This window comes from Actinia tenebrosa, unplaced genomic scaffold, assembly GCF_029948245.1.
Source record: "Actinia tenebrosa isolate PJP-AT-01 unplaced genomic scaffold, QUT_ActTen_1.0 PGA_scaffold4__44_contigs__length_22323623, whole genome shotgun sequence".
Lineage (NCBI taxonomy): Eukaryota > Metazoa > Cnidaria > Anthozoa > Actiniaria > Actiniidae > Actinia > Actinia tenebrosa.
This window is the reverse complement of record NW_028292581.1, coordinates 1,213,524-1,234,956: the sequence shown is the minus strand read 5'-3', so window position 1 is coordinate 1,234,956 and position 21,433 is coordinate 1,213,524. Positions and strand designations below refer to the sequence as shown.

Genomic DNA, 21,433 nt, shown 5'->3' with positions numbered 1-21,433 from the left:
TCTGTACCAGGGTAAGACCAACACGCATCAATGTCCTACTCTAGAACTCAGTGGCACATTTATCACTTGATAAACAGCAACAATCTCCTAATCAGCAACTCGAGTCTTATATTTGTACATGTATCCCTTAATCTAAATTAAAGGGAATCCCCTCCTAGAATTTGGAGCATCCCTTACCTGATTTAGGATTATACCTTAACCTGATTTAGGAGTATTCCTTCACCTGATCTAGGGGTATCCATTCACCTGATTTAGGAGTATCCATTACCTGATTTAGGAGTATCCATTACCTGATTTAGGAGTATCCATTACCTGATTTAGGAGTATCCATTACCTGATTTAGGAGTATCCATTACCTGATCTAGGGGTATCCATTCACCTGATTTAGGAGTATCCATTACCTGATTTAGGAGTATCCATTACCTGATTTAGGAGTATCCATTACCTGATTTAGGAGTATCCATTACCTGATTTAGGAGTATCCATTACCTGATTTAGGAGTATCCATTACCTGATCTAGGGGTATCCATTACCTGATTTAGGAGTATCCATTACCTGATCTAGGGGTATCCATTACCTGATTTAGGAGTATCCATTACCTGATTTAGGAGTATCCATTACCTGATCTAGGGGTATCCATTACCTGATTTAGGAGTATCCATTACCTGATCTAGGGGTATCCATTACCTGATTTAGGAGTATCCATTACCTGATTTAGGAGTATCCATTACCTGATCTAGGGGTATCCATTACCTGATTTAGGAGTATCCATTACCTGATTTAGGAGTATCCATTACCTGATTTAGGAGTATCCATAACCTGATTTATAGGTATCCATTACCTGATTTAGGAGTATCCCTTAAGAAAGTTCATGGGCATTGTTCGCGCGCATCCTTTCCGTGATGACGTCATTCCAAATTATTGATAAGCAAAATATCACAAGAACGTCTTTAATCTCTTGTAGCTATTAAACAAAGTCAGGGGACCCCCTTTTTTTTGAAAGGACTTTGTAATACCTAACTTTAGGGGAAAAAATTTAAAAATTTGACGATGGCCCGTTTTTGAATAAGAGCAGAACAATTATTTGACTCATAATGTATTTAAAAAGTCGTTACTATTCTAAGTTTGATTCATAACACTGGTTTCCGAAAAAACGTACACAGTATTGTGGTTCTAATTCACGCCAAGACATCTTTCTTTATTTTTTGAAAATCTTATTATATTTGTTTTACTTGATCGCCGTTGAGACGACTTTGAGAAAAGTATTAAATTTGTGCGTTTAGTTCCAAATTGTGACTTTTACGGTACTGATAAATTTCTCAAAGCTAGCCGAAAGATTTTTTTCAATATTTCATTAACTAAAATTTAATCATTTATGTATAAGCTATATCAATTTCAAAGGCATTGAAGCTTTCCGAGTTGGGTTGCTAAAAATTAAATTGAAAATAGCTCTATTTGAATTCTCTAGTCGGAGTTGTTGCCGTTTTGTCAGTGCAGCTGCTTGCATGTTATTTTGAGGCTTTAAAATGTGCATCTATGGGTGTCTCGAGTGGAAAATGCAAATGCTTAAAACTATAATCTGGCTAGTGAAAGAAAGACGCTGCCTTGAACTGCCGTTACAAGTATCCTCTCTGTATTGAGTTAAGAGTTCCTTTCGTGGATTTATGCGAAAGATATTGAAACCCTCAGCGCACTCTAAAAATTCGGTCGAGCCACGTTAAATAAAATCACTTTATGACACTAAAATAATGAAATAAAGCTAAACCAGTAAACATTTAATATAAGAACAGAAGGAAACAATGCCGTGCCGATTGTATCAGGCATACAGGTGTGTCAGCCTACACCTGATGAAAGCACATACATGATGTTTAAAGAGATACAGCTGTGCGCGGCACATTATTTAAAATTCGCGGCAAAATGGTCAAAAGTGGCTTAGCTGTCCGAGGCTGATTCAATAATTCATACTATAAAAGCGATCCAACAGTAGATGGATTTACAGAAGTTGAATAAAGTCCTCCTACATACAAGATGGTGACTTACGGGATATTTGTAGTGTTTGCAGTCCTTGCCTCATCACAAGCTTACGGTATGTAATACTTTACGATTTTCTACTTCTACTCTCTATCTTTTGCAACTACTGCGCCCCTCTTTATTTCAATTCTTCTATCCAAGTCAGTATAGCCTCTCTTACCCGTCAACGTATCCTTATTCCTTCCACTCTTTCTTTTCCTTGGTGAATTCCATCAGATCCATCTTCTGATATCTCTATTCTGACCTGTCCACTTCATCTCCTAAATTTTGTCGCATCAGTTACCGATATCATCGGTGCTCTATCTTTCTATACATAAGCCGTTAACGTTGCCTCTTCTAGTAAATAAATGAGAGCGATCGACTATTAGAAGTTTAAGACCGGCACATGTAGCTTGGTTTGTTGGTTCGTTCTCTCCCTTGCTTTGAGGTCCTCCCTCAGTAAACTAACTAGTGAGCAGTGAGTTGTGTGCATACGAAACGTTTGACGTAGAACGTTGTATAGTCTGTATAAAGACATACACGACCCAACAAGCCATGGGCTTTAGTTTAAATTAAACCGCCGGCCCGGTTGGCGTCGGTAGATTACTGTTACTTTGGTATCCTCTATGAACATGGTTGGCATTAGCCACTCTTTGAGTATAAGGAAATAATTTTTATTTTATCCTACTTATATATCTTTATAACCAACGGTCAAATGATTTCTATTTTTACCGTAGATCCAAAGTTTTTCGAAAATGCCTTGGATGTTGGTGTGTACGAACCAATCTCATCGTCCAGGAGCTTAAACTGTGGAAACATCAAGCATCCACTGGGCTGCACCTTCTCGTCTGACTGCTCCGTCAAAACATGCAAGGTTAACTTTGTCGGCCTGATATTCGAATTCAAGATCACCATCAACAAATGCGAGAACCCTGCCACTGTCACCATCAGCTTTAACGTAAGAAGTTCTAACCTTTTTTATTTTATTTTATTTATTTATTTATTATTATTATTATTATTTTTTTTTTTTTGATACAACTCACTATAAATAGGCCTCTTAGCATTAAGAGTAATGTTCTGCTCACTTCTGCAAACACGAGGTATCATTCCCTTGAGTATCATTGCTTTCTTTAGATGGAAATAGAACAAAGAATCTTATGCCCACTTCAGCAATTGGACCATGCGTCAGTCCCTTGAGTATCATTGCTTTCTTTAGATGAAAATAGAACAAAGAATTCAATTTTCACTGAATGGAATGACAGGTGGTCTGAAATGGGTAAACAAAAAACGACTGAGCTAAATCCCCCCATTGCTTCAAACCAGCATATACCACCATTTCATGCTAGGTTATACTTTGTTTCTTGTTTTTATCAGGTTAAACCACTCAACCTCAAGTTTGCCCACACATTCCCATCGGACCAGACCATTCCAATCCCAGGCCTTGAAAATGGCTTTGGCCCTCTTCGAGGTGGAGTTTTTGTCAAGGTCAATATGAGACCTGTCAATGGCAAGCTGAATGTTGTGGTAAGCTACCATCCATCAGTGGAAGTTAGAAAGCAAACTTATCATTGTCATCATCGTCATCATCGTCCTCCTCATCCTCATCCTCATCATCATCATCATTATCATTATCATTAACATCATCATTATTATCATCACCATCATAATCGTCATCATCATTACCATCATCATCATCACCATCATCATCGTCATCATCATTTACCATCATCATCGTCGTCGATATCACCATCATAATCATCGTCATCATCATCATCACCATCATCTTCGTCGTCGTCATCTTTTGGTCTCGGCCAAGACTTCTCGTTTAACGATCCCTCAGTGACCCCGATACCAGTGTCTCTAGATATAGCATATATGTAGGTTGTATATCTCCTGATCAAACACTGACTGCCTGTCGTTCATTACGTAGATCCAACTGCAATGCGGCATTGCTCTTGGTAACCAGCCAATTTTCCCGATAATCCTTGATCTTCTTAAAGGACCTCTACCAATCGATACCAGCACATGTGGCGGTAAGTGGCAACAATTATCACACTTGGGGGAAGAGGGGGGAGGGGTACTCTGGAAATATGCCCTTGAAATCAATCACAGCTAAGGTTCATAAAGGGAGGAACTAAAATGAGTTAGAGCAATTAATTTACAGTAAATATGAGGAGTATTGCTCGGGCTGCCTGTGTATGGAACGGCAGATATGGACCACTTCGCATCCTTGAGAGTACAGACTTCCACTCTCCCGCGGATCCATATATATGGGGTATAATTTTGATTCATAACATGGCGCTCGTAACGAATGGAATAAATATATCACATTCTCTTTCAGGAGGAGGAGGAGGAGGACTTCCACCTCCACCACCCGGACCACCTGGAGGAGGTAATCACGTGACCAACGTGTCTATTTTTAGACCAAAATGACATCAATAAAAATGACGTCATTTGTGCCAATAATTACTACAATTAATGGTCATTATTTTTATTTTTACAGTGTGTAGTGACACGAACCCTCTATGTACTTTCCTTGCTGGACAGTGTGGTAACCCAAAAATTGCTGGAATGTGCAGCCAAAGCTGCAAACGTTGTTAGATTACGTCATATTCACCATGATGACATCATCATGTCATATCATGTAGTATAGTGTCGAAATAAAATATTTAAACTCCGGTTTTTGTTTGTTTGTTGTTTTGCTACTTAACTGATTTTTTTCTTTCTCTTTGAAATTGAAACTGATAAGGAGTATATTTAACAAGAGAGCACCGCACTAGAGCTTAGAACCATTTGATTCCAATGACCTATCTTGGACAAGTGTACCATGATCTTGTTATGGTGAAAAGAAACAAAAGAAAAGTACCGTAAAATCAACGGTAACACAAATGCCTTTATTATTTCAAAGCGCATACCTTGCGATGCGGTTTGCTCTGAATACGTCCACACCTTAATATATATTAATATTATTTATTGATTAAAATTATTTCAAAATTTTGGACTTTCCAAGAGAGAGACAAATAAAGATTTCCCGCTTCGATTAGTTTATTGATAAACCAATCAAAACTGTCCATGTGGGTCAGCTAAACCAGCCAATCACAGATCGCCAAGTTAAAAAACTGCGGTATGTTTGACAAGCGGACTCTTGTATAATTGATAAAGAACCATCTACCGAAGGAAGTTAAACTAAAAGATCAAGGAAAAAATGGTTGAAAGAAGGAAAAGTCTACTTCTTACTTACATCCTGTGGATCTTATGGGGCTGGCTTGGAGTTCATCATTTTTATTTAGGCCGAGATATCCAAGCATTCGTTTGGTGGTCCACAGTTGGTGGTGTTTTTGGGTTGGGATGGTTTCGAGATCTTTGGCGCATTCCAGAATATGTAGAAGATGCTAATCTGAGTCCTTCTCAAGTCGAGGAGATGAAAAGAAAGATCAAAAGCGGTCGAGAACCTATTTTTAGTGTCACACGTTTTGCTGGACAAATGCTCGTTGGGTATTTTTATGGCATTTTGACTCGATTAGCCATCCCAGACTCAGTTTCCAAGTGGAGTGTTGGAATCTTAGTTCCTTTAGCTGTTGCTGTTGGTGTTTACTTGGTCGGTAACATTGGACGAGAAAGAGGAGACTTTAAGTATGCTTTTATAGGATGCTTAGTAAGCTATGGTGTATTAACCTATCTTACTGCAGACGAACCAGGGAACATGTACGTGGCCTTGTTTGGAACAATCTACTTTCAGAATAAAAGAGAATTTAAGAAAGAAGTACAGCCTTCGAGCAAGGGATTCTGCAAACGGTTACAAATATTAGGATTCGGTGCTTTGGTGATATGTCTTTTATGGGCTTCTTTCTTCTATTTCAACGCTGAAGTCACAACAGAAGACGGCGAAACTATCAAGTTAAGAGATGCTGTAAACCACTTCTTCAATTCCCCTGTGTGGTTGGAGTTTAAGGATGTTTTGAAACAACTATATGATGAAGGACAGAAAAATGGTTGGGATAAACTATACGATGATTTCGTGAAAGCTTTAGATCCAAGAGGAGAACAGAACGCATATCGTGTGTTAGGGGTGACTGAAAATGCCACTCAAAAAGAAATCAAACAGCGCTACAAAAAACTTGCAATGAAATGGCATCCAGATAGGAATAGAGACAACAAAGAGGAAGCCCAAAAGAGGTTTATGGAGATCCAAGAAGCTTATGAGATTTTATCAAAATTAAAATCCAGAAGAGCCAATAAGAACTCAGAATCACAGTCTGATTACAATGCTGAGAGACATAGAACTGAGTTTTGATACAAGAAATGTACTGTAGATTTCATTCAATGCACCCATACAGTAATTACATATCATATTTTGCATAATGATCATGAAGGGACAAAGGAAAAACAATTGTTTGCTCAGCAACAGGTGACAAAATTCATTTAGTTGATCTCACAGCTACACAATCAAAGCTGTGTTTTTTAACTTCAGGGTCTCTAGTCACTAGGGCTGAACTGGATTGATATGTTTTTATTACTTGGGCTATATTACAATGCTCATTACAGCCATACACATACACATAAAAACATCTGAGACAGATCAGCACGCTGCAAATCGTAATATATTCACAGCCAAACAACAAAGTTTCCTTAAATTGGAATATGAAGCACGACCTTTGAGTTAGAAATGTGATTTTTCATATTTTAGCCAGAAAACATAAAAACACACAAATTCCATTTAGTCTCAGATTACCCATTTCAGATCTTGGACTGACAACATCCCCTCCCCAGGCCTGATACTCAGGACAATATTTCATGAAATAGTTGTAGACGTGTACAGCTTTCGTGTGATTTTGTTAGTGATTTTTGTCTTCACCATTTCTTATGTTTTGGCTTCCCTCCGTGGATAAAATTTACATTGATATTTATTAGTGATTTTTTGAGTTTTTATAACATTACGTCAACATTTTAAAAATGGTTCTACAATTCCCTTTTTTAAGACCAAATGTTTCATGGCCTTTAAATGGAAATGTATGTTAATCCATTCATACTACATTATACACAGGTTCTTAATTTTTATGTTTCATATACAGCAAGCATTTTCACTTGACGTCATAGTTGCCATATTGGAGTAAACAAACAATACATTTTCTATCCTCTGGGAATAGAACTCTATTTTCATGCAAAAACTGTGAAGATAGTTTTTATTATTTGGTACACCAATATGGCTGCCTTGTCATGTGAGTGAAAACGTTCTATTTGTAGAGTGATTTTAATTGTCGCATGAAAGGCTAGCACTAATTCCATTGTTTTCATTTTACTTTGATATTACTCACTCGCTTGTTATATGGGCCAAATAAAATCCCTTCAAAACACTAACTAGTTTACATTCATACATAGAGCAGTTTTCATTAGAGTGGTTTGTCATAACCCCATGTAATACACTTAAGCTTTCTTAGTACACTCTAATTTGTTTTTTTATTTGTGTTTATCTGACTATTACACTCTAATATTAGTACACTTTGTTTCATGTGTTTATGAATAACACTCTAACCTGTAAAACAGTGTAATAGTCAGATAAACACAATAGAAAACCAAAGCATAGAGAGAAGTAGTACTAAATTTTACAGGTTTATGAAAACCACTCTAAAAACTGATTCAACAGAAATCATCTAGATAATAATAACTACACTACATAAGTTATTTGATTTGTGCTTTAAAAATGTAATATAATAATTTATATGTATACAGCATATAATTAGAAATAAACAATACAATAATTACAAAAAACGTTGATGTTCTGTTACCAAATGCCCTAACTTATACTTTTTTCCTAAAGCTTTTGCAAAGTAATATGTCTAATGTTTCTCTGTGTAAATACTAAAACATAATTGATTATCGAGTGCAAACAATATAGTATTAACAAAAGTGCTAGTTAAACAAAAGAAAATAATAGAATTAGCATAAAATAGTATAAGTCTGTTAGCGTTACTGATATTTCACAGAGATATTGTTTGCACTCTACCAATATTGCAACTGAATATGCAAAAGTTTTTAAATGTCAAATCTTAGAAAAAATAAATCTGTCAATTTGGGCCAGAAAATAAGGAATCTTGCACCCTAAAGTTATCAAATCTTGAATTGGTAGACAGGTTTGTTGCTTGTTTCAGTATATTTTTGTAGTTTGTAGTAATTTTTTTTAAAATTTTTAACATCTACAAAAGCTTTCATGGTAAAGTTATCTTGTTGCTAACTTAATTCTCTTTATTGATGTACAGTCGGACTAGCTGTTCTTGAGTACTGGGTAAATGGGTCACTGGACAACAGCCATGCTGTCCAAGGTGACGATAGATGCAGGGGTAACAGAACACATAGCCAGAGGTGCTCAGTGCTGTGGGGTTTGTTCTGACTTTCTTGCAAAGTGGACATTGAGCTGGATGGCTTGGAAGTTGCACTCCAAATTGAGCTGGCTGTGTTGCAAAAAGATTCTTGCATTAGATTTAGACTGTTTCAAATACATACAAACTCAGAAAATAATAATCAAAGAATGACTACATTTTATGATCAAATATTATTGCAATAATCAATCATATAAGGCTTGGTTCATGGATCACCTTATCAGGTTGGGTTTGGTGTTGGACCCCTAGGGGGGGTACGTGCTGCCAAACGGTACGATTTTCAGCGATTCTACTCTGGAACAGGGTGTATAAAATCATGCTCGCTCTGGGACAGGGTATATGAAATCACGCTCTCTCCCCTCTGGAACAGGGTTTTCAGCGATCTTGCTCTGGAACAGGGTATGAATTTCAGCGATTTTTGCTCTGGACCAGGGTCAGGGTTCAGAGGGCTCAGCAGCACATCCATACCCTTAACGGGCAAGAGTACCCCCCCTGGGTTGGACCCAACAGACTCAACCTGGTCTGGATCAGTATATTACTGCTAGTAATTCTGCACAGTATACAGTAATTATGAATCATGTTCCACTTCTGCACATGCACAAGCAATAATGGTACTGCTTTTATCACAATTTGTGTGACCATCATGACCAACAATCCAATAACAGCCTAATAGACGCAAAAAACCGGCACAACAGCAAAATATTGTTGGACCTGAGTTCAGGTTCTTTAGTTTTCCTCTCTCATCAAAAAACAACTTCTAAATTTTTTTCTGATCAGAATTACTAGCTTAATTCACCTAGTATGGAGCCTAGGGTTCTGTTGCAGTTATCTCATGCTGTGATACAACAGCCAAAGCTAATATATTTTTAACTTTAAGAGGAATGCTAGAACTGTCAATAGAATTTCCCTACCTGTAATTGAGGGGGAGGAGGAGGAACGGGTAGCTGGGTAACAGCAGCAACAGTATGACTATTTTCACTTGAATACCACCACTCTAAAAACTTTAGAAAAAACACAATGATTGGAAGTCCATTGGCTAAGACTTTGACCAGGAGACTGTTCAATGTACTTGGAAGGGCATATAACTTGTTCAGCCATGATTGTCCTGTTGGAGGATAGAAGGCATTGCCTTCCATTGTCTGTGCAAGGATATCCTCACGTGACAGGCGCTGGAGTTTTAAACCAATCCAGTGAAGGAGAGGAAAATGAGTAATTGAGGAAGAGAACATGTACATCAGCTGATAGCAAAGAAATATTGACTCCCACGTGCAGTGTAAAAAGGGATACACAGTAACAAAAATACGTTTTAGATGCTGCAGGAATTTCTGTCTTCTTGGCACGTAGCACACCGCCTCTCCTGTCTCTTCTCGAAGCCTTTCAAAATATTGATCTAACTTTAACTTCAAATAAGGAATAACTACTATTGTTAACAAAGAGTAGTATCTCTGTCTATCTGTTAGCTTTGACTGTGTATCAGCTACTCCGGTACTTTGAGGACTGCCATTGATTTGAGTGGAGCTTGAGGTCCAAATACTCAATCGTTTGAGCCCATAAAAATGTTCAGAAAATGTCCCACTGTATTTTTTAAGATAAAAATTCTGCAATACATAGTCCATCACACTATAAATTTCGTCGCCGTAACGCCATAACCAACCCAAGTTGTCAGGATGGGAACTGGCTATAGTCTTCAAGGCATAAGTCATGGCTGGTCGTAAAACACTCGTCATGGATTCCTGTGCGATAACCTCGAAAAATGTTGGTGCCTCAGAGCTTGCGCTCTGATTCAAATGTGCCCCGTACTCAGCCATGCTATTCAATAGGTATTTGTCCTCTATGTACCTAAGAAGGTCAGATAAATTAAATAAAAGCTGCAATGGTCAAATTTGTCAGCCATTTTGAAAATTTGAGGGCTGAGTAACCGCGCATATTATGAGGTTTTTCGCTGACATGCTGTCTGTGGGCTCGATTAAAACAAGATGGCGGACAAGTAAACAAAAAAGGCAGAAAGGAAGTACCAAAGAAAGAAATCAATTTTACTATTCCAGATCTTTGATTCATGATGGATAAAAGAGAGCAGCATTTAGTAAAAGCTATTAAAGATACAGCAGGCTCTCTCTTCTGGATCAAGGTATGGTTTTCCACAGATGAGGGCTTGTTTGTTGTCTGTTGCGTAGGAACAAGATCGATAAAAAACTCTTAGGTCTTTTGTCCTTCATCTCGAGTTCTCTTGACATTGAAGATACTATCTTATCTTACGCTTTACAGGTAGCTGGTATTGGTAATGAAGCAGTCGGGAAAACATGCCTTGTTAAAAATTTTTGCGAGAAAAAAGTAAGAAAAATATTTTAAATAAAAGATCTTTTTTACAATTTGCATAATAAGCTTGCTTACTTGACAAGCGTATATCTTAGCAAATTTATCTCCTTTTTTATACAGTTTTCAAAAAGCTATCATCAAACGGTTGGAGTAGATTATGGTATGTAATACCAGGCTCTAAACATATTTAAAGCAAAATCACTAAGTTTGATTGACAGATATATATAATAGCAACCAAAAATAATTAATAATTATTGCTATACTTTACATATTAATCCCAAAATTGTGTTTATTTTTAGGTTTCAAGATACACAAAATAAATGGAATTGAATGTAAGTGTCCCTGACAAAAAGTCACATTTCAAACATCGCAAGCCAGTACTTACTCTGCTATGCACTGTATTGTACACTGTACACTTCTGCAAGTTTTTGATTTCTTTTCGACAAGTTTTAATCATGCTCTTCTCCGCTAACCAGTTAAGTACCAGCTCTTAACTTTGATGTTTCAATATTGTTATATCAATATACCAAACCCTGCCTATCAAAACATCAAAGTGAATTGCCATTTTACATGTACATAATCATATGATGTACCAATGTGGTTCAAAACTTATTATTCCAGATAGAATAAACTTTTGGGATTTTGGTGGAAATGAAGACTATGATGAAATAAGGATTGAGCTATATGGACAAACACAGGTACACTGACATGTGCCATTTTGAAATCATTTTTGCCTGTCCACATGTATCTGTTTTCGAAAAGCTGCCTTTTTTAAGTGGCATATTTGCCAATCTGTGAAGAATTTTCAAAAATATCCAGATATATGTGTAAGGGGCCTGAATGTTGATTGCATAAAGATAACTGTTGTACATGTTCTGGAATATAAAATAGTCTCCTACGCAGCCGCTATTAGTGTCGTCATGCCACGCTCACTCGATCCTACTTAGGGGAGTGAGCGTGGCATGACGACACTAATAGCGGCTGCGTAGGAGACTAGGGGATATAAGTGCTAGCTGTATTTCATGTTTTCCACAGGCATGCATAATCGTATATGATGTGACAAACCGACTTTCCTTTGAAAGCATTGATAAGTGGCTCCATGAATTTATGTCAGGAGGTGGGAAAAATGCTGTCATGGCTGTTGTAGCCAACAAGGTACATGACATACATGAAGCAAATTGTTAGGAATATACACATAACAAGTCAACAAGTGAGTTGAAGGTGATGCCTGTGTGGTAAATACCAAGTGTAGTGCTGAGACTTTGGAACACTTTATGTTTAACATTAGCCTGTGTGTAGTGTAACTCAGCAATGACTCCTTGTATCATGAGGGAAAAGATAAATAATGGTGAACATCAGTTTTGAAAAACATGCAAAATCATTCCACTTAATTGAGTCGGCTCATATCTCAATTTAAAATTCTTTTTGCCTATTCTTATAATATTATTAGGTTGATTTAACATCCAGAAGAGTGGTGAGCTCAAAAGAAGGACAGAAATGGGCAAAGGACCATGACTTCAAGTGAGTTTCATCATGCAACATCATGATTGTTATCATCATGTCATATCATTGTCATCATTTCCAAAACTGAACCAGCACAAAGCTCGAAAAATTACCATAATCTTTCTCTTGCTGCAGTGTTGTACTTTAAAAGAGTGCAAATCATATACCTGTGAAATAGCACAAAAACTAAATAGCACTAAACACACTTACTTCTTTTGTTTTCAACTGTTTTATTTTGTACTAATTATTATTAGTTAGTATTATTTCATGGATATATGTTTTGCACTCTATAATGTAATTTCTGATACTAAATATTATTATTTTCCCTTTAGGTATTATGAGACTTCATCAGCAACTGGCAGTGGAGTGTATGATATGTTCAATGATCTCTTAACAACAGTAGTTGAAAGAAAGTTAGTTAAACCAAAACCAATAATCATTGGTGAAAAAGAAGGAAGAAGAAAATAAGAAAAGGTGAAATTATAGTATGAGAAAAGTAAATAATGCTAATAAAGGATTGGTCATTGATTGGCGTGCACGCAGGAGGATGTGTCTCGTGCAACTCTAGCTTCTTGGGTGCATAAGTAACTGACCAAAAGCACCCTGAACACAAGATGGAAGCATGCTAATCAATGACCAAAGCTATAACATAGCAAAAGCGTGAAAAAATATTTTTTAATCAAGAAAAGTTCAAAAATTTTCTTAACAAAATCTCCATTACATAGCGCACGCTACTCAATCAGTCAGCGTGCACCATCGATTTCTGGATGCATGCTTAAGTGCGTGCTAAATAACCAATCAGAGCGTGCCTTATATTGTGGTTATGTTATAACAGTAGGTATGACACCAATCTTGATCTTTTGGCTTTGATTTCTATCAGTTCATTTCTAACCAGTCAGGAAACACAGAGAAAAATTAAATTATAAAATTATGGGCAAAGTAAAGAATAAAAGTTTGTCATCCAACAGCAAGCATATGATTATCCTCCTAATATTGCATTAAATCAAATCCAACTAGTGGTCTTTCATCAATGCTACAGTCTGTTTGGATAAGCTACTTCTAGCCTATAAGTTATATCCAACTAGAAGCGAAAAGTGCTGGCTTTGAAAACCAAAACAGATTAAATTTAACTTTAAATCAAAACTTGTTTGCATCTGTTTATTTGACCAACTAATTAGATTTGACTCTCACCCTCATGGCCCATAACTCAATAGCCAATTTGTGCTCAAGGGCTAATTGCTAATTAGTGACAAATTATTTTTTTAAACACAAGGAAAATAAAAGCTATGGTTTTTATTCACTTCAGTATTAATTAAGTTAAAGGAATAATTAAGACTTGTGATAGACATTGCATGTTTTTGCTTGAATTAACAACTCAGTTTTAGATTTCTTTTTGTACCACCAGTGAGAGAAATTTATTTGCAAAACTTATGTTAAGCATTAGGCTTGCAGCAACAGAAGCAGCGCTCTTAAGTTACAACAATAATTTTGCACGAAGGGAAAGGCTTCATGCTGATATTAATGTTCGTGATTTCTTCTGGCAATGATTTTTTGCTGCAACAAAATCTAAACTTGTTCAGCCAGTGGGAGAATAATTGCATCTTATTTTAGTGGCTTGATGCAAATACTAGTATACTCATTTGGTGAAATTCTGCATTCTATATAATACAGGTATTTAGTGCAGTTTTTGCATGATTGTGAAAAGCTCAGTGCCATAAGCGTGTTGTGCCATGACCATGATGTTTTCTAGAATTTCAATTGGCTGATTTTTTCTCTCACGCAATGTGATTGGTCTGACAGTGCTGTGACCTTGGGGTGACCTAGTCCGTGCTGTGTTTTATGCTGTGTTCCAGGTATTTGATTGGATGGAGAGTAAATTCTTGTGCAATATGATTGGACTGGTGTATCCCTTGCCGTGTCACTACCGTGTTTGTGCCATGAGTTTTTTCACAGTCATACTAAAACTGTTTTATTCTGTGTCACTATCACTACTGTCCTTTCTTTTTCTCTTTGGTTTCTTTCTTTTCACGTATGATTCCTGATGATTTAACAAAATATACCATTATTAACTAGATAAGATATATTTTAGGTTTTCATTAATTTTTTAAATGGGAATAGATATTTTTATCTTGAGTAGATTAGAAAGATTGAACCTTTAAATGAAATGTGTTTTTATATTTACTGGACATAATAAAAAGATACTTAGAGTAACTTTGTCCTTGTACTCTCATGAGATGCACATCACATACCATAGTTACATAAGATTCAAGAACAGTGCTCCTGATCTCCAGATCTCCAACTAGCGTATATTGGTCACAGTGCTGTCAAGCAGCTGACTAATACTTGTCAAGTGGCTATTATACAACCGATAAGCAACTGTCAAACAGCTGACAATATTGCCTGTCAAACCACCATCAAATGGCTGTGAGAGTCAGTTGACAGGGAATCTTGGACACTGTTCTTGCTTTTCTCTGATACAGTAGCTGATAGAAGCTGAGACTCTCTAATAACTATGCATATTCTCAGAAGTTCTCAGTTTTTCTTGTCAGTGAAGATGTAATGATCTTTAGCTATTACATTTCACATTTCACTCATAGGCTTTAAGCACTGTGTTTCCAACATCCAAACCACGTACTGTTAGCTATTATACTTTAGCTATTGTAAGATATAAGTCTATAATAGAATATGATAATCATGCTTCCAGCCATGAATAGTATCAAGTCAGGTTGCTTAGTTTTGGCCAAGTCTATATCAAGGCTGCTCATTTATTTTTCCTAAGAAATCTTTGACAGCAGGGTCAAAAATAATAGCTTTTCAATCACAAGACATAATCATTGGCCATATTGCACTAATAATTATTGTGAACTGTCAAGAGGATCAGCCCAAGAGGTGTTTGGCCAAACAAGTGACAATGGACTACTTTGGTGAAACAGCGTCCATCTTCGCCAGGGGGCAGAACAAAGAAGACGGAAAATATAATAGAGAGTTTTGTGTGTTTGTCTTTCTTTTATAGGTAAAGCTGAACAAAGTGCCATCTTAATTCATCTTTTGTATTGCATTCTCTTGTGGTGAGCTGTTTTAAAATATCAATCAATGTTATTACTGTAACAAAGCTTTACTTGCCCCCTGGACTTCCCATAATGCCTTGCAATCCCAGATAACCACCATATCGTCCATTTTGTCCATTGATTGGTCATTATTTTTAGTCTTAGACAGTGAAACAAATTGCAAAAGTTGCATATTAATTTGGTCACTGCATTAAATGGGTAATTACGTTTATGTATGAAAAATGAAATTTTGAAATTTAAAACATACATCATCTTCATCAGATGTTCTTGTATCCTTATGCCTTGATCTCTTGCGCTTCTTGGATCTTTCTTTTTTTCTCTAGATTTTTAATTTCAAAAATTCAATGACATCAAATTAATGTTCAAAGGTAAACCGTAGTAAAAACATCATGAGAATAGTTTGTCTGTTACATTTTTTTGGATTCACTGGTAAAAACTGTAATTTCATATACATAAAGCAACTGATATATGCAGTGGCAGAGACCTCTGAACCCCCTTCCTGGGAAGGTCATTCCAAATGACAGTTTGTTAAATGTTACAATATTGATGCTAGATGTTGTTGTTGGTTAAGGGAATTAGTTCTTGTTATTTGAAGAGAGAGGGAGAGGATTTGAAAATATTGAACAGGAAACCAAGTCATTGCCTTGGTGCAGTAAACTTAATGAAAGTTACCCACTTTTACATATTCATCTGGTTTATCTTTACTATCATCTTTTGTGGATGATGAGGAAGAAGACAACTTAAATGAAATTAAAGACAAGAAGAAACAAAAAAATACATTTAGAAATAATACGTTTGTGACATCAAAAGTAAAGGAAATAATAGGGCTGATCATTTACACAAGGGAAGAAAAGACATGTCAGAACAAAGACGTTCCCTATTAACTAAGATGTGAACTTCTCCATTTCTACGAGTGTGTATCATTCATAAACAGTTGCATCTTAAAGATGTGTTATGTTCTTAAAAGCAAATTTGTCGCATCCCACCTGGAGCTTGAATTTTTTTGTCACGAAAAATTTGCTTGAAGAAACATAAATCACATTGTCCTCATTCTTTAATAGCTATATCCAAGCAGCAAAAACACCTTTATACAAAAAACTGTTGCATCTTATTTGAGATGATTTGTTGATACTTATGCCTGTCTGTGCGGGGTGTGAAGTTGTGCATTTGGAAATTGCATTCACAGCTTAGCTGACATGAATGCTGTTTACATGTAAATGTTTGCATCTTACACATTGTGAGATGCATCTTAACTTGGAACAGCTTGTAGGCTTGTTCTTGAATAAGACGCATCATAAATAAGACACAAACAAACATTTTGTACTGTTTATGTGGTCAGTTTGTGTCTAAGACATGCCTTACCCAAGATGCATCTTATTTCACCATATAAATGGCCCTAATGAATTGTGAGCCTTGAAGTTAATACCAAGAACGTACTGAGCTTAGTAATGATGGTCACTAACCTCTTCTGATGAACTCCTGTCTTTGCTCTTTTTGCTCTTCAATTCTTTTCTTTTCTTTTTCTTTCTCTGTTCAGATAGGTAAAATAACATTTAAAACTAATCAAATTTGACTTTACAAATCATTAGTTGTCATTTGTTATATTAGATAACTATATTTCATCAAAAAATGATGACGATGATTAAACTCATAAATGGAAAAGAAGAATTAAAAGTTTTAAGCAAACAACGACACTTTTGATATTTGGCAGTTTTAAACCAAACAAGAAGAATTGAAGCTCAATTCATAATTTAAAACAATTTATAAATAATATGAATTATATTCACATTGTGTAGTTCCAAAAAAATTTCAGAGTTTGTATCTAATGGAAGAAATTTGGAATTTCCGGGGGTAGGGGGGTCTTAAAAAATTTCCTCCGTGGGCAAGGGAGGGGGGAAAGGAGGGGGTATGGATAATAAATTTCTGGAACAACACATTATAAATAGTTCATCATTTATTTACAAGAACTTCTTACTTTGTATGTCTTTTCTCTTTCACTGTCAGTATCCAATGAAGATGAAGAGGAGGAAGAATGCAGCTTGAATGAACAGGAACAGAGAGAGAGAGAGAAAATAGGGAAGAAAAAAAACACACTACATTTAGAAAGCATTTTTGGCTAGTCAGATTTTTAAGTTTTACAGTGTATATAGTAATTATCATTTACTCTTGCAATGCAAATAACCAAGGTCAGGAGAAGAGGTTGACATACCATAATAAAATAATAGTAATGATAATAGTAAGTAAGTAAGGGTAGAGCATAACATATTTCACTGATTAACTAGTATGGCCCTCAAAAATCTACTAATAAAATAAATAATTATACATAAATCATAATAGCCAAGCAATCAAAAAGATGTACTACAAAAATCACAGAACTTTGGAATGTACCCGAGTTTTTTATGACAGCCAAGCCCACTTTTGTATGATTACCCCACTCATTTGCATTGGTGGGTTTCATTTTTTTTCATCAATGAAAATGGGTGTGGCAATCTTACAAAACTGGGATTGGCTGTCATAACAAATCTCCCACCTATTCCACAGATCTGTATTTACTGATATTGTAACTGTGAGCCACAGCTCCCCCATCTACATGTAAATTATTTGCCAGGTAGTCAAATGTTATCAGTGAAAATTGCTTTTTAAAGATTATCGAATTAACTTAATTAGGTTATTAACACAACAACAATTTGCATGTCACTTGGGCCTGCAATGATTCAAATTATGGGTAGTGTAATGGGTAGTATAGCAGTGCAAATGTTTATCTCTCACACATAGGACCCAAGATTTAATTCCTGTAACTCTGTGTGGTATGTGAGTTGAGCTATTTATTGCATGTGAACTTGTAAAAATATGGACAAAACTCTTTAGTACCAATCATAAACAAAAGCAACTTCCATGAACATCCTCAATTTTAATCAATCAGTTTATCTTCATGAATTAAAGCAAATGTTTTGGTTTCCAGCTGTAATTGTAAAAATAATAGCTTTTCTTTGTAATGGCAGAAAGTCTAAACAATATTGTGATAAAACCTTGCTCTCACCCTTTTTCTCTTCTTTTTCTTTCTTTTTTTATCCTAAAAAATACTTAAATTAATGCAATCAAATAACATTTTTGCACAGTGTAAAAATCTTACCACGAAATCGTTAGTTATAGTATTTTGTTACCTTCTTTTTCTGTTTTGACAATTTCTTGGTTTTGCTATTTATAGCATCACGGTTTTTTCTTAGCTCTTCTTTAAATTTCTTAAAATCAAGTATTAATGATAATAATAATTAGACTTATACTAATAATATATTAAATACATATTATATGACTTTTAATTTACACATCTTTTAAATATTTTGGTTTCTTAAAATATTAAAATTTTATACGGTCCATTTTCATAATCTATTACTTGACCTAAATATCTAGTTATAATTCAAGTTGTTATAGATTTGGGCTTTTGCCAATCGCATTCCCAATGGTCTGAGCTAGCAGTTTTTCGATTGCTGGATTAAGCTAAAATTCCAGACATCTTAAGCTAATTTGGAGATATATCTCTGGGCTAACTTACAGATCAAATTCAATGAAAATTAGCATGTTGGGTTTTTGCTGAGGGAGAATATTAAGGAAAAATCATGAACCTAGAGAAAATTTCTATTTTCGATACATCCAACATGGCTGCCATGGCTTGTGAAAACACACCAAATATATACACCTGATTGAGTTCTTCTTCATATGCAGCTAATGTACTTGAACCAGACTTGCTTTTGTTTAATGTTTCTTGAAATTCTTCCCTTTCAAAACAAGATATTATTATGAGAAATTTTTATATAATGATCTAGGGTGCTCACGGTGCTAAGTGACAGATTTTTATTTATTTCACCAAAACAAAAGATTGTCCTATCAAACAATAAGGTCTCTTCTCCTTCATGTAAAAAACTGTCTCTTGACACCAGGAACACTCTTCATAATGCTTACTGCCTTTTAAGCCTGATTCTTAAGCCTGGAACCTTCTTATTCACTAGGGATGCAAGCTGACTCAAGTATAACCACAGGTGTAAACCAATACAAGGAACTAAAAATAAATTCCATTCTCTTGTGCTTGCGTGAGTGCTTTCTATAGTGAGAACATAGAGTTGTGCACGCTTGCGTTGGCTTGCTTCACTAGTGAGAAACAGGCTTTAGATCGAATGGTACTCCCTTGAGTATTATTTCTTTTTCCATAAGTAATTATGAAAACTACTAGCAGCAGTAACTAACTCGGCTCATTGGAAAATCAAATGAAACAAAAAATAGATTTCACCCCTTCATTGATTAGAACAAGAAAAATATGGAGAAACCTGGTTAACAAAAAACTTTCAAAGCATGGAAGACAACTAACAAACATCTCAGTCTATAGACTCTGAACTAATTAAATTAGGCCTTGAACTACCACTTTTTTAGCCATTCTGAGGTCAAGGACTGTTTTAGGGGACCTATTTCCAAGAAGACAATCATCTTTTTTGTCCCCTTTGTATATATTCTTTGTGTTAATTTACCAAGTTGGTCTTGGCCTATTCAAGTAATCTCTGATGGTTGGTCCTGAAGGCCCTGCATATGACCTGGCTGCCAAAGGATTTACATACGCCTGTGTAATAAAGAATGTAGATTTAAAATATAAAATAAATTCAAGTCACTAGTAAAACTAGTATGTAAGGTTATCATAACATAAAAGGTTTTCCATGTTGTGAACTGAACGATTTGCGTTAAAAAAGGCGTGAAAAAAGACGTTTAAAGTGCGTTCTATCATAAGTGTCGTACCACTCTTTTGTCTCTCTTTCCCATGTTGTTTTGAATAAGAATTTATGGTTTAAAATGACCAACAAAAACAGACTTGCATTCAAGTTGGAAAATATATTCTATCAAGGAAACGGCGAGCAAACTGGAACGACTAAACCCAGTCTCTTGTCGATAATACCACAGGAGCCCCATGCAAAGTATCGTTCAGTGATTATTAGTGTCATTACGCAATTTATTGTATTTATGATCTTTTTATCTCCCCAGAGTTTCATCCTGCCTCGGGTGACTCTAGGAACAAATTGGGACTTAACTGGTTTAAATCAGGCCTGGTTCTGCTCCCCATGTGACAGTTTGCGCTGCGCCCCCCCCCCCCCCCCCCACCTAAAATAAATAAAAAACACGCTGCGACTGCCTGCTCTGTAAATACTGGTTTTAGAGCAGTATGAACAAGCTCAAAAAAATCCAATTCAAGATTCTTGTTGCTAAAAATACACGACACCATTAGTTCATATCTTTGTCAACTGTTAATCAGAAATAGTCTGCATTACATTCACTGCTTTAACCCTTTTAAGGTTAAGTTACCATCGACGTAAAGACTTCTATTTTGAGTTTGGGGAGTCAAAGCAGCGATGAATGATACATGAATTTTGACGGTAATTCCTGATGTGAAAAATCTTTCACATTGAAAAAACTCTTTATTTTCAACACGTACATTTATAGCTACGACGAAATTAGTATTAAGTAACAATCTAGGAATCTTTCTCTTTATTGTGACTTCTAACACTATTTTAAAACTGCTTTGATTAAAATTTATGGATAAATTGAATAAAATAATTCCACGTTTTTGATTGGCTATTTACGATACTTGCCAACCATCAATTACACAAATCAATTTGTGAAAACTGACTTTCTCACCAGCTATTAGCCACAGCAATTTTGGAAATATTTTGCCTTTATTTCGGTCGACATCCCTACATTCTGCATAGGGATTTTCAGTTTGGGGTCCAGCATCCGTAATAAAATCCGTGCCCGCTATGATTCTGAGTACAGTTATCCCACACTACTAAACTTTTTTTTTCTTGCCTCAATAACCGATTAGTTTATCCTTATAAGATTATTTTGTCAGTTATCCCTTATCCCTAAAACTCTTTTGTCTGTAATCCTTTATTTTTAATACCCTCTAGCTCTTTTACTGCAAATCTATAGCAGATATTTTCCATTCGTCACTCTTTGGCTCAGTAAATAAACTAGGCTAATAACCAAAGCCGTCACAAAGCAACATGTTTACTTTACCTATTACAATACGTAATACTCTTTTTAAGTACCACATTGCCCTCATTCATTAAGTGTAAAAACTCCAAGATGCCGCGTGTAAGCCTCAGATTCCTGACATATTCA

At 35.8% G+C, this 21,433-nt stretch overlaps 5 protein-coding genes across 7 annotated transcripts; 3 read left to right on the top strand and 2 right to left on the bottom strand.

Annotated features, from left to right (window-relative positions):
- The first annotated feature begins 1,952 nt into the window (after window positions 1–1,952).
- Window positions 1,953–4,688, top strand: LOC116288648 (uncharacterized). The gene is made up of 6 exons (XM_031695476.2): window positions 1,953–2,086; window positions 2,748–2,968; window positions 3,385–3,534; window positions 3,941–4,043; window positions 4,352–4,402; window positions 4,514–4,688. The coding sequence occupies exons 1-6, from the start codon at window positions 2,029–2,031 to the stop codon at window positions 4,609–4,611; spliced, it is 681 nt and encodes a 226-aa protein (XP_031551336.1). The 5' UTR covers window positions 1,953–2,028; the 3' UTR covers window positions 4,612–4,688.
- Window positions 4,689–5,175: 487 nt separating this feature from the next.
- Window positions 5,176–7,368, top strand: LOC116288645 (dnaJ homolog subfamily C member 22-like). Its single transcript, XM_031695473.2, has one exon. The coding sequence runs from the start codon at window positions 5,216–5,218 to the stop codon at window positions 6,302–6,304; it is 1,089 nt and encodes a 362-aa protein (XP_031551333.1). The 5' UTR covers window positions 5,176–5,215; the 3' UTR covers window positions 6,305–7,368.
- Window positions 7,369–7,446: 78 nt separating this feature from the next.
- LOC116288644 (peroxisome assembly protein 12) lies at window positions 7,447–10,285 on the bottom strand. The gene is made up of 2 exons (XM_031695472.2): window positions 9,299–10,285; window positions 7,447–8,459 (listed from the first exon to the last, which is right to left on the bottom strand). Exons 1-2 carry the CDS (start codon window positions 10,193–10,195, stop codon window positions 8,244–8,246), a joined length of 1,113 nt encoding a protein of 370 aa, XP_031551332.1. The 5' UTR covers window positions 10,196–10,285; the 3' UTR covers window positions 7,447–8,243.
- A 74-nt stretch (window positions 10,286–10,359) lies between these two features.
- On the top strand, window positions 10,360–13,349 carry LOC116288641 (dnaJ homolog subfamily C member 27). The gene is made up of 8 exons (XM_031695468.2): window positions 10,360–10,515; window positions 10,653–10,718; window positions 10,824–10,863; window positions 11,003–11,035; window positions 11,325–11,401; window positions 11,739–11,858; window positions 12,154–12,224; window positions 12,539–13,349. Exons 1-8 carry the CDS (start codon window positions 10,444–10,446, stop codon window positions 12,672–12,674), a joined length of 615 nt encoding a protein of 204 aa, XP_031551328.1. The 5' UTR covers window positions 10,360–10,443; the 3' UTR covers window positions 12,675–13,349.
- Window positions 13,350–13,484: 135 nt separating this feature from the next.
- LOC116288639 (uncharacterized) lies at window positions 13,485–20,163 on the bottom strand. Of its 3 annotated transcripts, XM_031695464.1 has the most exons (10): window positions 20,057–20,163; window positions 19,795–19,883; window positions 18,972–19,050; window positions 18,439–18,516; window positions 18,315–18,347; window positions 17,250–17,312; window positions 16,738–16,803; window positions 15,951–16,013; window positions 15,522–15,593; window positions 13,485–14,244 (listed from the first exon to the last, which is right to left on the bottom strand). In XM_031695464.1, exons 1-10 carry the CDS (start codon window positions 20,078–20,080, stop codon window positions 14,176–14,178), a joined length of 636 nt encoding a protein of 211 aa, XP_031551324.1. In that variant the 5' UTR covers window positions 20,081–20,163; the 3' UTR covers window positions 13,485–14,175. The 3 variants fall into 3 exon arrangements, with proteins under 3 accessions (XP_031551324.1, XP_031551326.1, XP_031551325.1); XM_031695466.1 differs by lacking the exon at window positions 15,951–16,013; XM_031695465.1 differs by lacking the exon at window positions 18,315–18,347.
- Window positions 20,164–21,433: the final 1,270 nt, after the last annotated feature.

Excerpts from the sequence above, each read along its gene's own strand:
- LOC116288648 (XM_031695476.2), top strand. The coding sequence starts at position 2,029 with ATGGTGACTTACGGGATATTTGTAGTGTTTGCAGTCCTTGCCTCATCA. Across the intron at positions 2,087-2,747 it reads TGCCTCATCACAAGCTTACG|ATCCAAAGTTTTTCGAAAAT; the intron begins GTATGTAATACT and ends TTTTTACCGTAG. Across the intron at positions 4,044-4,351 it reads CGATACCAGCACATGTGGCG|GAGGAGGAGGAGGAGGACTT; the intron begins GTAAGTGGCAAC and ends ATTCTCTTTCAG.
- LOC116288645 (XM_031695473.2), top strand. The coding sequence starts at position 5,216 with ATGGTTGAAAGAAGGAAAAGTCTACTTCTTACTTACATCCTGTGGATC.
- LOC116288644 (XM_031695472.2), bottom strand. The coding sequence starts at position 10,195 with ATGGCTGAGTACGGGGCACATTTGAATCAGAGCGCAAGCTCTGAGGCA. Across the intron at positions 8,460-9,298 it reads CTCCTCCCCCTCAATTACAG|CCAGCTCAATTTGGAGTGCA; the intron begins GTAGGGAAATTC and ends TTTGCAACACAG.
- LOC116288641 (XM_031695468.2), top strand. The coding sequence starts at position 10,444 with ATGATGGATAAAAGAGAGCAGCATTTAGTAAAAGCTATTAAAGATACA. Across the intron at positions 10,719-10,823 it reads AAAATTTTTGCGAGAAAAAA|TTTTCAAAAAGCTATCATCA; the intron begins GTAAGAAAAATA and ends TTTTTTATACAG. Across the intron at positions 12,225-12,538 it reads GCAAAGGACCATGACTTCAA|GTATTATGAGACTTCATCAG; the intron begins GTGAGTTTCATC and ends TTTTCCCTTTAG.
- LOC116288639 (XM_031695464.1), bottom strand. The coding sequence starts at position 20,080 with ATGGGAAAGAGAGACAAAAGAGTG. Across the intron at positions 16,804-17,249 it reads AAAGAGAAAAGACATACAAA|AGAAAGAAAAAGAAAAGAAA; the intron begins GTAAGAAGTTCT and ends CTATCTGAACAG. Across the intron at positions 14,245-15,521 it reads GAACATCTGATGAAGATGAT|GAATCATACGTGAAAAGAAA; the intron begins GTATGTTTTAAA and ends TTAAATCATCAG.